General features: G+C 39.9%; 1 protein-coding gene across 2 annotated transcripts in view; it reads right to left on the reverse strand.

The window, feature by feature from the left end:
- Window positions 1–17416, reverse strand: part of GPC6 (glypican 6) — a 1157112-nt gene that overhangs the window by 780900 nt on the left and 358796 nt on the right. For both annotated transcript variants that reach the window (XM_006113655.4, XM_075918824.1), the window contains exon 2: window positions 11061–11219. In XM_006113655.4, the coding sequence (XP_006113717.2) occupies window positions 11061–11219 (159 nt within the window). The remainder of the gene's footprint in view (window positions 1–11060; window positions 11220–17416) is intronic.

Genomic DNA, 17416 nt, shown 5'->3' on the forward strand with positions numbered 1-17416 from the left:
CAACTTTAGTCCTGCTGTGTAGATGTACCATTAAAGAGGTTGGCTGGTTTAAGCTGCAAAGCTCAATACTTCAAGATAAATGAAAGATCTATTTCTTGATGTGCCTTCTATGGCAAGACATAGGAATAAATGTCTGGTCAATGCCCTAGCACTATATAAATGTGATACTCCACTAGCCCTAGAATGTTTAGCAACTCAACACTGAAAAGTTGTTGCAAGACTCACTACAGATGTTCATAGGTGGTCTATTACAAAAAGTGATAGTATGCAAATTCATTTAGACAGGCTAGTAATAGTTTCTTAATAGGTTAAACACTAAAACCCTTAAGGAGATGCACTCCCAGCACCATATTTAGTAAGAATCAGAAAACTGCTGTTTGGCAAAAGCAATCAGATCAATGTGCTGATTTATCTTCATCTGACACTTTTTGTACCTCAACTGCCTGTACATTTAAAACACACCACATTTGTTTCAGACACTGGACTGATGCTTGCTCTTGCAAGTAATATGATGTATTTGTTTCTTTTCTCCCTCCGATCTGATTTTGTCAGTGACCTGTGCAGTTCCATGGCCCCATAAGGTCAACTTTAAAATCATGCAGCAAAATAAGATAACCATGTAAGCCACAGCTCAATGCATTTCCTCTCCAAAACCTGCTTGGAATAATTGTTTTAGCTGCTAGAATAATTGTCACACTTTCACCTATTTCCCGTTTCTTTTAGCAGAATAGACCAAAGCCATTTTTCTTATTTAAAAAGACAAAATATTTTAGTTGATTTGAAATTGGTTGCTATTCTGTATGACCCATCATACTAAGAGTCACCTTGTGACACCGATTCATATATTGCTGTATCTAATATTCTTGGAGAATTTTGAGACTTTCCACAAAAGCCCTAAATATATTCATTATATTGATAAAGGAAATGTAAGGTTGGAACAAGATGGAAGGTTTTAGCTTAGCAGAAGATTTAATAAGTAAAATATATAGGACATCAGTGCCCTGGATACAATCCTAAGAGGGAAACAAAGGTGTTTCATTTGCACAACAAGAATCACAAACAATACCTTTCAAATCACCAGCAAGAGGTCATTTTGTCTCATCCATTTTTGTTGTTTCTAAGTGATCTTCCAATATTTTAAACTAATAGAAATTGTATTGATCCATGCTTCCTTTATTATTTGCTACAAAACAAATATTGCTTTGTCTTTCTCTGACTACATTTTCAATATGCTCATCAGACTTTTGCTCCAGTTTTTCTAGTTATGATACAGAAAAATAAAAACATTAGTTGTTCATCTGCCATTTGAAGGATATGAAAAAGGCACATTTTAAGATTTAAGGGTACTTCATTTTTATCTACAATTCTTTATTGTAGATATAGAATTATTTCCTTAATTATTTACCATGTCAAGATGCCTTACTACGCCTTGCTTTTGCTTTTTTCATATAGCATCGGTACATGATCCCAGTAGTATAAAAACCAATACAGAATACATTTTGACAGATCCTTGTTTTATCTTAGAATATATAAAGTAGTTTCAGGTTGCTGTAAGCATGCCCAAGGAAACTGTAATCTAAATAATTCTAAAAGAACTGACACAGAGATGATCAGCTTCCTATGTCTTTTTGACATTGTAACAGTACATCTTAAAATTACGTTGTTTATAAAAGGGGTCCAAAAAGTGGTACATTCATCTAAGCTGTTGGGCCATTTTATTTAAATTGGGAAAAATGCTTTTAGCTATGGATATTAGCCTTGCTTCCCTTCAAGCTGTGGGACTGATTACACATTCTTGTGGCACTCTGAAGTCTCCTTTGAGTACAGTAGGCAGTTGTAATGCCTGAAGGAATGTAGGTTCAGACACAAATATAATAAACAACAATAAAAAGATTTTCCCTGCAGTACACAGTAAAGAGTCTTCCTGGCTACAAACACTAAGACAAGTCCAGAACTCTAATACACATGAAAAATCCCATTGATTTCAATGGCACTCCATACCTAAGGACTATCAAGGTGAGAAGGAATTGTGGAACTGGATCACCTGAAATTTGCTTGGGACACATTATGCCTCTCAATCCTTGAATGAACTCCCATGGACTTGAATAAATGGATTGAGGCCAGAATCAAAATACATTGTAGTCTTGTTGGTCATTTTAAGGCACTACAATTTCACATTGTTTCAATGCTTCTTTTCAGAAATGGTTAAAATCATGTATGAAATCTGTTTCCATTGATGCATAAAAATCTCATCACAGTGATGAAGTCTGTGGCATACAATCTACTTCTCAGATGTGGAGATGCCCAGCTCACAATAGTTACTTCTATAACTTCTACATATATACATCTATAACTACGTACATACATTTACACCTGCTCATAAATATGAGAGAGAGGATTGCATCATTAAAAGGTTTATTTAAAATTCTCGTTTAAAAATGGTTGGGATGTCACAGCTTTTGGCACACATGTAATAATATGGAATTCACCCCCTGTATAGAGAACATACAGAATCCGCATGCCATTTAGACCCACTTGAAACCCTATTCTGAGAGCTGAAGTGAGACTAAAAGGGACCTCTCTCTGCATAGGGGTGACTGTCATTGTATTAAAAAATAGAGTATTGCAAGGTGCCACTGATATCAAGGCAGAGAATTTATTAATGAACAAAAGATCCCACTCCAGGGTCGTAAGCAACTCCATGGTACTTTTTGACATCAAAATTATTTTATCCATCAATCTGCACTGTGAGCACTAGTAATGATTAGTAAAGTGAACTCTTCATGAAAGCTTGGATTGTGGTTCAACCAATAGCTCTGTGGAAGATTAAATACTTGACAGAAAAATCTACTTTTTTAAATAGGAAAGGTGACCACAGGAAAGCACAGAGCATAAATTGCACATTATGTTTTGTTTTATATTTTAATTTGTTTCCATTTTTCTTCCTCATAATCTCTCAGATCTTAAATTTTGATGATAAGCTTATGATTGCCTCACTATAAATATATATTAGTATTGTCATTTTATAAAAGATATGAGCCTAAATTGTTCCAGTCAAGCTGTGCGTGTACTGCTTCCTTGGGAATAGCATAAGTAGTAATTGCTGTGAGCGTCTGGACAGAAAGGGTGGATACTACAAAGGGATGCTTTCAAAGGGACTCAGATATTAAGGTGCACCTATTGTTAACCACGCAGGCAAAGAAAGGTCTTTCAGCTTTCCGAGGAGATTGTTTGGGAGGCTAACAGACCAGTGGTGTCAGGGAGATGATACCCCATTAAGCAAAATTAAATCTCTGTTACTGAGATGAGGGGCAACAAAGTGGCACACAATCCCAGGCATCCCAAGATTGAATCATAATCACCTAATCTGATTTAACCAGATCTAGAGAGGCACAATATTAAAACTACCTTTAAAAACATATTCATGGCACAGAAACACTTAATTGTCTTTTAAATCCTTAAACTAATCACTGCAGTACTAAACAACTTTTCTGGGAATACTGCTGCCAGTCAAGGGAAGTGCGGTTTTCCAAGAAAGGAAGTTCAGCACACTGGGACAGGTGTGCTGAAATAATAAGTGGAAAAGAAATATAAAAAAGGAGAGTTGTCGGAAATGAGCAGAGATGTGAAGATATTGGTTTACTGGGTCATCCATCTTCCAAGGATTCCAGAGTTCCTGCTTCCTGCATTATTATTTCAAGATTTGCTTGACATGATGTACTCTAAGGAGGACAGCAGTAAAACAATAATGCTCTGGTTAAGAGCTTCACATAAGAAATGTGTGCCCATTTAGTGAATATCCAGAACAGGAAGAAAGAAGTAGTAAGGCAGTTGTTTCCTTTGTCCCGTAGATGGGTATTGTGGCTTTCTTGCCTGGATATGAGATGCTACCCTGACTTCTGATTCTAAGACTGGCCTGGGCAAAATATGACCCATGGGCCACATCTGGCCCACCAAGCCACCCGATCCAGTCTGCGGAGGCAATGGGGAACCCTAGGCAGGCTCCCCTTCTTGCCCCAAAGCCTCGCACGTCACTCAGAAATGCAGCTGTGGGGCACTTTCTCTTTGAGTCCAGAGGGAAGGGGGAAAATTCAGATGCAGCTCCTGCCCCAGCACAATCCCATTGGCCAGTTTCTGGACAGACACTGGCCAGTGGGAGCTGCCTGTCTGAATAACAGGCAGCTACAAATCACAACCCTCCTGCTCACTCACTCAAGCATATGCCCAAGCAGGCAGATATATTTTAGCTCTGCAAGCCTTTAGCTCTGCAAGCAGGCAGGCAGGCAAGTCTCCTGGCAAGGAATCCTTTGGAACTTCAACTCTCTTCTGCAACCATTTGCTCCCCACTTCTGCCCGGCTATTCCACATGCACCCATACTGCCTCCCAGATCTGGCACCCCAATCACCTGGCCAGATCACTATCCTTTCCAACCCTAGGTCACATCCCAAAACCCTGCACCCCAGTTCTCTTCTCTAGGTCACAACTGCCTCCTTCACCCAAACTCCCTCCCAGATTCCATTCTCCCTCCTGCACCCCAATCCCTTACCCCAAGCTCCCTTCTTCTCCCAGGCTCCATCCCAGACCCCACATCTTCTCCATGAATAACATGAAAGAGTGTGACCCTCAACCACTTTCCAAAAACTTGGGAGTGGCCCCCCATCAAAAAATTATTGCCCACCTCTTTTCTAAGAGCAAGGTTTACTTTTGTTGCATAATGTAACAGACAGAAGCCTGTGACAAAGTAAGAACTACATTTAGGTAAGTGGGGGCATCTGTCATTTGTCTTTGGGACAGAAACTGTCCTTTTTTTCTGTGTTTGTAAAGTGCCTGGATAATGATCCATGACTAGATCATGGATTTCTTAAATGTTTCACACATTCTGCTCAAGGTTATCCATGTCCGCTAAAGTTGATGACATCTACTCGCCAGCACCCTTCCACTTCTAATGCCATCTATTAAAACAATACATTTTCCATCATTTTCATCAGGAGGGGAAAGCATTTATTTGGTCAGTATCAGATCAATTTAGTTGAAATGAAATTTTCTGTAACTTGCCTACAGTTACTCAAAGGATTAGCGAGAAAATGTCACTGAACAGATACTTGTCTGCTCATTAACATTCAGGAAAAAAAAAAATCCGGTGGTTGGGTTGGTTTCAGCTGCTGATAGAGCAATACTTAAAAGAAATTGGCTTGTCTGTGAAACAGCTGCTCAGCAAAGCCACCATGCCAGGGAAACGGTGATAATAAGATGATAATATTATAACTACACTGGGAGCGTAATGTATTTTAAGCTGCTTTGGTATGCAGTGGGGGGTCTGAGAATTCGAACTTGACTGCTTGTCGATTACTAGTGATGTGAAGCACCTGATCACTACATGTCTGCTTATTTGGATTAGTTCTGTCCAAAACTCTGAATAAAAAGAGAAAAATCATGTCTACTAAGACTCCAAACATTGTTGGTCTCCTGTGAATTTCCTGGCTTCCCATCTAACACATATATTTTACTATTTGTTAGCAAAACAGTTTTCCCAGAATGCTCGCTGTTCTTAGACTTCCTTGGGCAAGATTTTGGGAAGCAGAAGGCACTGAATTATCTATCAGTGCAAAGGTGAAAATTGCATATATGACAGGGCAATATGTCAGGCCCACAGGGCAACTGGCATGGAGACTTGGGCAGCAGATATCTCTATCTCTAGATATTATGAGGTCTCTTGCCACAAATATCTAGCTGAAAAACTTAATGATCTCTAAGGTGGATTTTGAATAGTGGAAGGACACTTGGCAGGCTTTGATCCTGCCCACCAGATTAGAGACAGGGCTGGGATGTGATTATAATGGGATTCTATCTGAGTACAAAGATCTGAACACACAGAACCCATAGGAATAGGCCTGTGTTATGCATACCATATGGTATTTCTATATCTCGCACACGCACACACACACACACCCCTACACCTTACAGTACAAGACATTAAATGTGAAACATCCAGCATTCAAAAATTCATAAATGCTAGTATTAAGGTTGCTTATGAAGTAAGTAGCATCCATTCAGTGCACTAATTCGATTGGGGTCCTGGGGAGAAACAGGATATGATCATGTGATTAAAGATTGTAAGATAATGCATATGCACAAGTGCACTAAGTTTAAGGTGCACATATATAACCTTACTTCTGGGATTTACTAACATTGGAGTGCATGGCTTTGGAACCTTTATTTTTATTTTAATTTAGATGGGAGGTTGTGTGCAATGTCCTAAATTTTTGAAGAAAAAAGCTAGTTGAACAATTAGAAAGTCCATCATGTGGCATGATATTGATACTCATATTGGTCATCAACTGGAAATTTTAGATCTGTCATACAGATCTCTGCTGTTTGTGCTAACAGTAATGGATAGCTATAATAGGTTAAACTTAAAAAACAACAAATGGTCTGATAGAACTTTAAAGACTAACAAAACATGTAGATGGTATCATGAGCTTTTGTGAGCACAACCCACTTCTTCAGATGACCAGAGTGTTGGATGTCCAGAACCAAAAAAAAGGTTGGCATCTTATGTGTAAATAACAGGAAGTGGGTGGGACAGGGTGTCAGCGAGTTTCACAGATAATTGCTGACAGCGTAGGAATGGTAAGACTCAGAACTTGTCTATACAAAGAGTTACTTAATGGTAAATAAATGCACCATGCATTTATACCCCAGCTTGCCACAGACTACCTGGCACTGCCTAATAAGAATTCCATAGTATACTTCAAAACTTTTTGTGCACAGAAGCAATGGTTCATGTGGCCAGTTAGTGTGTAGCCAATAGTGCACCATGGATTTACACCCTATCTGGCAGTCACTCACTCACTCTCCATACAGAAGGGGGGAGGGATAGCTCAGTGGTTTGAGCACTGACCTACTAAACCCAGCATTATGAGTTCAATCCTTGAGGAGGGTCCATTTAGGGCAAATCTGTCAGGGATGGTACTTGGTCCTGCTGTGAGGGCAGAAGACTGGACTCAACTCAATGACCTCTCAAGGTCCCATCCAGCTGTATGAGAAGGTGTATCTCCATGTATTATATTAGTTTAGAAACACCCTCAGGAATCTCAGGTTTGTTCCAAGCTCTGGTGGGCATATACTCTGATGTGTGCCCCACTGCCAGACCTCCCTGTTCCTGGGCTCTCTGGTCCAGGATCATCCATGGTCTGTGTCAGACCATGGATGTTGTTGACCAGAGAGTTCTGGTTAAGGGAGATACAACCTGTAGATGGGTCTGGAAGGTCCATCTACAGTAAAACGCCGACAGTCCGGCATCCAACTGTTCGGTACTCCCAATACTCCAGCATCAAAATGCCAAGCGCTCCTGACCAGCTGATTAAAAAGCCTGCCGCTCAGCACACAAACTGGCTGTAACCAGACAGAGCATAAGGTTGGGGGGGGGATCATGTTACAGTATGGAGAAGAGTGTTTTGCTTCAGCTAAGGGGAAACAGGAGGGAAGGGATGGGGAGGGGGAGGAGCATCAGGTTACAGCACTGAGGAGAGAGATGGGAAGAGGAAAGGGGAGAGGGAGGGAGATTGTGTCCTGGCCAGCTGTTAAGCCGTTAAGCTGTACCAGACCTCCTGATTCTCCGGCAAATCTGATAATCCAGCATCACTTAGGTCCAAAAGGTGCCGGATTATTGGAAGTCTACTGTATAATGAAAATTAGCATCCATATAGAGTGCTTAAAGTGGTGTTTTTGAAACTGACAAAGTGAGCTGGAACATAGTGCAAAGTGGAAGATTTGCATATTACCCTTACTTAATACATAGCCTTCCATTCCTTCCCTAAAACAAGGCTAAGATGAGATTTCACTACATGGCTTAAGTTATGTATGAGGTTTTTTAAAAGACATCTCTTCTATTATATTTATGACTAGAAGACTTACCCGGCATTGCTCAGGTTCTACAGGGCAGGGGGGCTGGCAGTGTGGGGGATGCTGGAGTCAGGGAAAGGGTTTGGGAGGACTAGGGCAGGTAGCGTGTGTGAGAGGGAGCTCAGAGCAGGGGGTACAGGTGCAGGAGTCAGTGCAGGGAGCTGGGAGGGGCTCTGGATAGGGGTTGGGTGTGCAGGAAGTTCTGGGTGTGGGCTGAAGAGTCTGGGGGGCTCACCAGGGTTGCCTGCAGTGGTAAGGATGGTGCTGCAGCAGCTGTCCCCCCCATCTCCTCGAGAGGAGGGGAGGAGTGAGGTGGGATTGTGAAGCCCACCTACAGCCACAGCCCCAGCAGGCTCTTGGAGGTGGGGTCAGGGCTGTCCTGCCCAGCCCCGCAGATCTTCAAAGCGTGTAGGGGGCATAGCTGCACAGCATGGCTTGGCTCCAGCAGGCCCTAAAAGTGTATGAGGCTGCACTGGCTGGTCCCAGCAGCTCCTCCAGTTGGTGGGGGAGGGGGAGGAAACTGGGCTGTGCATCCCAGCCTGGCCTAGGCAGCGCCTGGGTGGGGAGAGGAACTGTGTGAACCAGCGGTGGCCGGGCTGGGCTGGGTAGCGCATGCGCCATGCGTCCTGGGGGCGGGCCCCGGGCTGCGCGCCAGCAGACATGGCTGAGCAGTGCATGTCCCATGCACCCCGGGGGCAGGCCCACATATGCACCATGAGCCCGGGGGGGTGTCACGTGCCCGGGCCCGGGGTGCCAAAGTGGCTCGGGCCAGCTCTGGGTACGAGAGCACTTATTCACGGCTGGTGGCCAGCAATGTGAAGAGCCTTGGCCCTAGCTGGCCACCCTCTTCTTTGTGCGGCTGCCCCCTGTGGTGACTGATGTATAACTGTCCCCTTGTGCTCACTGACTCCAGTGATTTTTGGGGAACATAGCTGACCCTGCTCTCAGCCCCCCGCCTTTCTTTGTTATGGAAAACAGGATTCTTTGATGAATACATGTACTATGAAACCTCTCCTGTTAAATACCCATAATTTGTTTTATGTATTTTATTATTTGTATGTGGTCGTGTGAATGTGCCTTAGTAATAGATTAGGACCTCATTGCACTGGGCAATGTAGAAACACACAAGAGAGACAGTTCAAGCCTCAAATAGCTTACAGTCTAACGAGTCTAAAATCTAATTATTCTAACAACACAAATATATTTTAATTGCATTAAAGCCCAAAACAAACTACAATTGGCTATGCAGTAAAGATGAAGACTACTGGAAGGGCATGTTATTCTACGGAAATATCTGCAGTACCTAAGAGGACTTGATAATTTTTTTTGCATATAAAAAATGGCTTTAAAACAATTCCACAATCTAATTAAAGGACTGTGAAATGAAACTCAGCCGTTCAGTGACAGAACTTGAACATGACATGACAAAAAAGGGAACATTCATAAATTCACAGATTCCAAGGCCAGAAGGGACAATTGTAATAATCTAATCTGACATCCTGTATAACACATTCCAAAAGACCTCATCCACATCTGCTTCAAGCCCATCATTTCTGTTTAAGTTGCAGGATCTTTTAGAAAGACATCCGGTCTTGATTTAAAGACTTCAAGTGATGGAGAATATACCACAGCCTTAGTTGTTCATTGCAGCAATATAAAAAGGCATCAAATTGTCAAGAGTATGCAGAGGAATCTGCTGAAAATGGTGACAAACTACTCAAAATCTATAAGATTTTCAGTAATCCACATTACTCACTAAATTCAATTGACTATATTGGTTTACATGCACAAGTGGAAGAAAGTCTTGCAGTTGCTCTTGAGGGATTTTAAATATTTACTTCAACTCATCTTTGAATCCTGCACATGCTCTAAGAGTATTTTAAAAAAGAAAAAATTTAATGTTCACAAAGCCAGACAGAATACTAAATGTGCACACTACAAATCAAATACAATAGATTACAAAATTAAAATATTATATAATAATTTACAGTCATTTTGTTACCCAAATCCACAGTCTAAGTATGGCTTCCAAAAATCACTTTCCACATTTTAAGTTATATCATTATAGGTTCTGAGAGAAGGGGATAGGAAATCCATAGCAGCCTTCTCTCCTCTGCTGAAAGAAGAGAGAAATAGATCCCCCCTCAAAAGGTTCCATGATACTCTTTCTTCATCCTCATACTCCATTATCACTAGCTGTCCTTGACCAAGCTTCCTTGTCTTCCTTATCATGTGACAATGAGAAACAATCACGGAAAGTCAAATTCTTCTAACAATGAAGCAGAACTGTAATGGCATAAGAAAAACTGTTTTCTCCTAACGCTAAACTCTCCCAGCAATTCACTTTATACCTTTGGTGTAGAACTTTCCCATACCATTGTCTTCATTAATTGAAAATTAAAATATAAAAATATTTATACTATATAAAATGTAAGTAATAACTGTGTACATAACATTGCTGAGCCTGGCTCTGAATTCTCCACACAGCATCAGCATTTATTGTCCCCAAGACAATCTCTTTTGGAGATCCAGTCTCACACCTTTCTGATAAATTCCATCCTATCCCAACAACAACAGATATACACAGATCCTTACCATAATCAGCAGAGTTCACCAGCTCTACTCAAATTTAAATTAAAACAAAACTTAAATTAGAAGTTCTACATGGGGAGAGAAACATGCAGAGAAAAACTGCTTCTTTCTTGCCTTGTAAGTTATACTCCTCTGGCCATCTATCACACAGTTATTATAGAAAGGAGTCTGTCCCACTTATGCATATTATGAAACACACAGAAGAAAACAGTAAAACTTATAGAACCTCATATGAATGTGCACATGGATAAAGCTGTCTTTAAGCACATGAAACCTGTTGTTTTGGCAATTAGCCAAATCAGCAGGCATTCAACTGCATGATTCTTTATGTTTTTGTAACTAAAGGCAATAGTCATAAATCAGATAAAGAGCACAAGCTGTAAAGTTGATCCTTATCTTTACCAAGGTGATAACTGCACCCGTGATATCCAATTATAAAGGAAACCAAATCAGAACAAATTCTGGATCATGGACTTATGTACAATTCTGGAAGTCAACTTGAAGGATCACACATGTTCATTTTCTGAACTTCCAACGAGTGAGCAAATCACATCCCACTTACCATCAAACTTCTTGTGCCTGGACACAAAAGTGGTTCGCACAAAGTGACTTGTTTCCTCCACCAAATTTTCAAACTCCAGTTTGCTCTGTTGGCTCAACTTGTCCTCCATTTCTGTGGTACAGCATGTATACTCCTGAGGACAGATTCGCAAATGTTCCCCTGAAATAGTAAAAGAAAGTACATTGTGGTAAGCAAAAGTTTCTCATTACCTTACTGAGAGTTTTCTTTTTACCTAACCTCAGATATCAGAATTGCATATTTTGGCAGCCTTGTCATACAAATCTGGTTAGACACAAAGGGTTAGCATTCCTTGATGTGTCCTTATGCCTGTTTGACTGCCTTAGTGCAGCAACATTTTCTTTACACTTTCCCCCTTCAGCTCAAGAGAGTGTGTTTTAATAGTAATGTTTTAGTTCCACATGTTTTCTTGGATGACATCCATTGTCAGACATAGCAAATGTTCCACTTAAAGCAAGCACACAATAAAGGATTTAATTAATGCTTATGTTATGTTGAAATGCAACGTTAAAGGAAATGAAAGCCTGTTATTTAATTCATGATTTCTCTCTTTATGCAGTGACAATATTGCCTTCTTCAGTGCAATTTCCAAGTGGAAGCCAATTCTGAAGTTCATGAAATTAAAGTGGTCTGTTATTACAGGAAAGTGAATTTCCAATTGATGTTGTACTCTAGGTGTCAGAAATGTTTAGCCTGGGCTGTATGAAGGGAAGAAATTCCATCTCTCTGTTGAGAAATAAGAAAAATGATAAGCTGTTTATTAGCAATGAAAAGATTTAGCTTTCCAAATACTATATCCTGATTAAATTCCTCTGCAAACCTTTGTATGATTCAAATGATGATGGATAAACTCAAGGATTAAATACATATTGGAGACTTGATTCTCATTTATCCGAAGGCCACTTTGCACCACTCTGGAGTGTAAAGAGGACTTAAAATGAGCCTGAGTGAGAATCAGGCCCTGGGTGGCTCTCAGAAGAGAGATACAGTAATTTATTTATTTACCATCAAAATAATTCAGGTATTGAAATAAGTACACATGCTTGGAACAAATATTGTGTTTCACAAGAATCACCCCTTTACTTTATTCAATTTTCAACAGAAGCCTGTTGTGCTGAAGTACAATTATTTTCAATAATTAGTTTATTCTTATGTGAGTTTTCACATCAGAAGTTTCTTTTAGAAATTTGAAAACTTTTTCTTGTGTGAAGTTGAGATACTCTATCTTGGAGGCAGATTATTTCACTGTCACTCTCTCTACTGATTTGTTCTGCAGTCACACCAAAGAGCCCTAGTCATGGATCAGGACCCCATTATGCTAGGTGCTGTACCAGCAAAACACTACAAAAGAGTGGTGGGTGTTAGTGATGATCTTACTGCTTATTAGAAATCAGAAATAGAAAGAACAGTGAAAATTACATTACTTTGAAAATCCATCATTACAAATTTGCTCCTCTGAAGTGATTATATAACACTGAGAAAACATTGCCGGACATTGCCTTTCCAAATGCAAGAAAATCCTTATGCAAAAAGGCTCAGTAGTTTTTTTTGGTTTGAAACCAAAAACTCTGGAAAAAGAAGTACTTTCCTCTTTCCAGCTTTGGGAATAGTTTATGTTTTCTTTATATCACAATTACTTATTTTTGTCTCTTTTTTCCATGTCCTCACTAACTTGGGAATGTTCTCAATTCCTCTCTTTCACCCCACATCTGTTTCTATTACCCTTATCAAATATCAGATCTATTCATTATGGTTTCTACTGAATAACAGCTAATAATCAAGGCTAAGCATTTAACTACGAATAGCCACGATTTTAGATATGATTACATCATTCAAAATATCAAATTACAATAAGGGCTAAGAAGTTCAGTATTTCAGCTATTTTGCAGCATCATTAATTTTCTCTATCCTATTTATTTTCAGGCCTACTTTATCTTTATTACTGAATTGATTATCAATTTGTTTTTAAAGTCCATATCATCTCCTTGACTGCCAGAAACTCATTCTGTTTCACATCCCCCTCCCCTTTCTCTTTTTTGGGGGAGGGGTAAGAAAGGGGGCAATTATTTTTTCCTCTTAAGAGACTGTGTGTTCTCTTCTGTTTAGTTCCTAATACCCTTGGGGTGTGTCTAGACTACAGAGTTTTGTCGACAAAAGTGGACTTTTGTCGACAAAACTATACCTGCGTCTACACTACCGCTGAGTTCTGTTGACATAACGTCGACAGAACTCAGCAGTTTTGTCAACGCTGGTAAACCTCATTTTACGAGGCATAACGCCTTTTGTCGACAGAGTTCTTAAATGTACTACAATATTAGCAGAATCATGTCACTATCTTTTATCAGAGTCCTCTCTACGTAAGATGGCCATTGTGATTTAAATTCAAACAGATTCTATCCCATGTAAGAATGTCCCTTGAACATGTATTCAAACTGCTACAATCTCCTTTCTACCGTGATACCAAAAGCAACTATTTACTGATAATCAGCGTATTGGAAAGAGTAATACTAACCAAAAAAAATCACGTATATATTATAAGTAACAAAAAAATTTTGCATTTAGCCCCTGAAATCATTGTGCTCCTGGATGGACTTTATCTGCTGAGAGGCTACACCATTATTACATATTGCACGCACTAAAATTACATCAAAAGAACATTTCTAAAGTGACAAAATCAAGCACTCAAAATTTAGGATATGCCAGAATTAAGGCTGGTGGTACTAATTTAATTTACCCCACTTGTGAGTATGCATTTTGATGCAGTCGAACTGTATAGTTATGTTCTATTTTTTCTATAGGACTGCTGCCCCATTCGGTGTTCAGGCTGGACAATACTAAGACAAGTTCAGCTCCCAACCTTTTGCTTAACCTGTCCCAGACTCCTTACCAACCCATCCAGGCCTCCCTTTCTTCTTCTACCAGTTTCACTGTCTAACCATTCTCAGGCTTGCTCCCCTCTCAAACTCACAATCAGTTTCTCCCCCTCTGTCCAGTGCAAGTCTCATTAGATCTCTTCTCTGATCCACTCCTTTGCCTCTTCCTTGATTCAGCTATGTCCCTTTGGAGTTGAATACGTACCTTCTTTCTCCATGCAGACTAGAGCCCAGAGGGGTGTGTGTAGGTGTGGGTCAACAAAGGGGAGACAGGGACCCCGTTCTCAGTTCCACTGACCAGCCACACGCCAGAGCAGCTGGAGCACAGACCAGGGAAAAAGTTTCTAGCCCACATAATCCTGAGCTGGTGCAGGATCAGTGTGTTATGATGGTTCCTCTGCAGTCTTGTCACATCTACAAACCATGAGGGGCTGCAGCATGCTCAGTGAGGAAAGAACCTTTGCGGATTTTCACTATTAAACTCTAGCAATCCTCTAATGAGCCTGTGCAAACCGCAATTTTTCAAAGACTTATAATTTAATCAAATTTGGGTAACTTTTCATGGACATGTTAAGCGCAACTGTGACACACAGGGCTCTGCCCACCAAATTTCAAGTTTCTGCTTCCAAGTATGAGGAGCTAGAATATCTAAAAGAACAAAGAATTTGTAACACAGGCAAAACGATGTATTTTCCCCTAATCTCATTCCCAGAAATGGATGGACTTTTTTTTTTTAATTTCAGCCACAAAACAAAGACAAAGTCCACTCAACACCTCTACACAGAGCTAGCATGAAAAATGTCAGCCCAAATTGTGGAAGTCTGGTAAAATTGTAAACAGTTTAAAACAGGGTCTAATAATAGGACATGTCAGCCATCATAAGTAATAGATGGTGCTCCCAGTCCTGTCTATAATTATTTAATCACTTATCTTTATTTTCCTTCTTTAACTTTCCTGTTTTCCACAGTCAATAATACTATGTTCCGACAGAACATCCAGTTCACACCCATTAAGGAACATAGAAAAGGTCATAACTCTGCTTTTTGAATTTTTTTTGTAAAACTTATTATTCTTTAAGAGAGTTTTTGCTGATTATGTGCAAGTTTTCCCCATCAACGAGAGCAATCCTGTCCAGATTGGAAGTAACTCTGGAGACTATTTTTATTATGCTTTCCTTATTTCTTGGTGCAGGTTCATTTCTATTTCTGTTTTGTTATGGATTGTCCCAGGACTCTAACAAAAGGGATTTAAAATTACTGATCTGAGTATTTACACCTCTTAAGTATTTTGAAGGCTACTACTGTGCTCAAAACTAATGTACTGCCTCTTGCCATGGGAAACACCATATGTTTTATGTTCTCCTAAGTGGCCCAGGATCTGACTGACTAATTTTTCCTTCTTGAAACTGGTGTCTCCATATGACTGCATATAATTATGCTGCACCAGCATTTTGCTGGACTTCAAACAAGTATTAATTCAGCAGTTCCTAGTGACCTACTACAGTTCATCTAACCACTGTGTTTCCAACCAAAGTTGCTGACTTACCTCTCTATCCTTTTGTGGCTTATGTTATATATATATCAAACCAATTGCCTACTACAAATTCAGCCACTAGTATTCAATTTCAGTTTTATTACCGCTATAATCTCACACCTGTCTTTCCTCCAAACTGGCAAATTTAACAGCTGAATTTGGTAATCCTACTTGTATGGCCCTTTGAACGTAATAACACTATTTACAAGGCACTTATTTTGAACTCAAGTACACAGTAGTTTGCTGTTCCCACAACAAGCCATACAAACTCACTAGATCTTTAAAAAACTACTCTCATTGAATAATTGGCTTCTACCTCTCTATTAAAGCGCCATACGTTATCTAAGTATGGTAAATCTTTAAAAAAAGGTAAATCTGAACATATCATAAAACAATATAGGAAAAATTAACCTTTAGAGACCCCAACCACAACAGATTATGGTTCTTCTCACCTGTCCGTAGCTAACAGTAGTACCCCAAGTTACAATATTAGAAGTGGAATCATGCTCCTGTAAATCATATTAAGTCAGCCAGATTTCTTATGTGTTATGCTGTTCATTTTAACTATTCCTTATGAGATAGTTTCTGCCCTTTCCATAAATAAAAGCCAGCAATAAACTCCACTATCATATTGCTCGTCCTGCAGGCATTCAATAGTATGATTGCTCTTTATAGAATTGTACAGTCAATATTTGTTCCTGATTTGTAAATCCAGCACTAAATGAATGTTAAGGCATACAATGGTTGTTATTTGTGGGCATTCAAATCCAGTTGCTGTCTGGAAAATGGCAGAGTCTACAGAAGATAAAGGGAAAAAAAAGTGTCCCTCATAATGCAAAGCAAGGGATCTGTACACAAGACAAAGGGGCTGCCCACAAAATTCCAGGAGGAGGAGTAAAGCAAAGGCCACCAAAAATATATCAGTCCTTCAAATTTAGGGTTGTCAAGTGCCCAGTTTTCACCCAGACAGTTTGGTATTCGGGTCCCCTGTCCAGTAAAAAAATAAAAATAAAAATACCAGACATATGAAATGACCAGTATTTCCTCTTTCCCTTGGACGGAAGCCCAGCAGGGACTATTTTCCTCTGCTGCGTCTGGCGGGGGCGGGGGAGTGAGAAGCACGAGGAGCCCGTGAGGGACAATTTTCCCCTGCCACGTCTGGCGGGGGCAGGGGAATGAGGAGCTCAGGAAGCTCGGTGGGGACAATATTCCCCTGCCGTGTCTGGCAGGGATGGGAAAGTGAGGAGTGCGGGGACATTTAAAGGCGCAGTGCCCCCCCCCCTTTTTTTTTTGCTTAACATCTTTGGTCTCCCCCTTTTTTTCCATCAGCAGAATTAATTTTTCCCTTTTTTTTGGGTGGGGTGTGTGGTATTTTTTGTTAAACCATCCGGCAACCCTATTCAAATCGAGCAGAAAAACAAGAAACCAAATTGGGAAAACTACAGGAAGGTAAAATATATTTGGAAATGTTTTTACTTACATGAAACAAACAAAAAAATGATGAAGAGTGAAAGGAGAAAAAAATTGTTTAGAAAAAATGCTTCAGCTCGTCATTGTCTCAGAAGGAATGTTTTCTCTTTAAGACGTGGCAAGAATTCAGGTTAAAACATTAATTGTGAAATCAAGTTCATGGGCTTATTATGATGAAGCACTTTGTAACATTTTTGTTTTCTATTGTGTGAAGTTACTTCTACCCCAAGAAAATAGTGGCACTTTGAAATACTCGAATCCACAAATTCTCATGAGTCAAAGAAAAAAAGTAGAGAATAAACAACAATTATTGAATGGATAAAAAAAGTAAACCATAACCAATCAAAAAGGCTGAGTTCTATTATTTCAGGAAATATGGAATTAACAGAAAATAATACATCATTTAGTTACACTGTAGGCTGTATCTCCTTCTGAAGCAATTATCTTCTTGGAGAAGAGGGT

The sequence above is a fragment of the Pelodiscus sinensis genome, chromosome 1 (assembly GCF_049634645.1).
Source record: "Pelodiscus sinensis isolate JC-2024 chromosome 1, ASM4963464v1, whole genome shotgun sequence".
Taxonomy (NCBI): Eukaryota; Metazoa; Chordata; order Testudines; family Trionychidae; genus Pelodiscus; species Pelodiscus sinensis.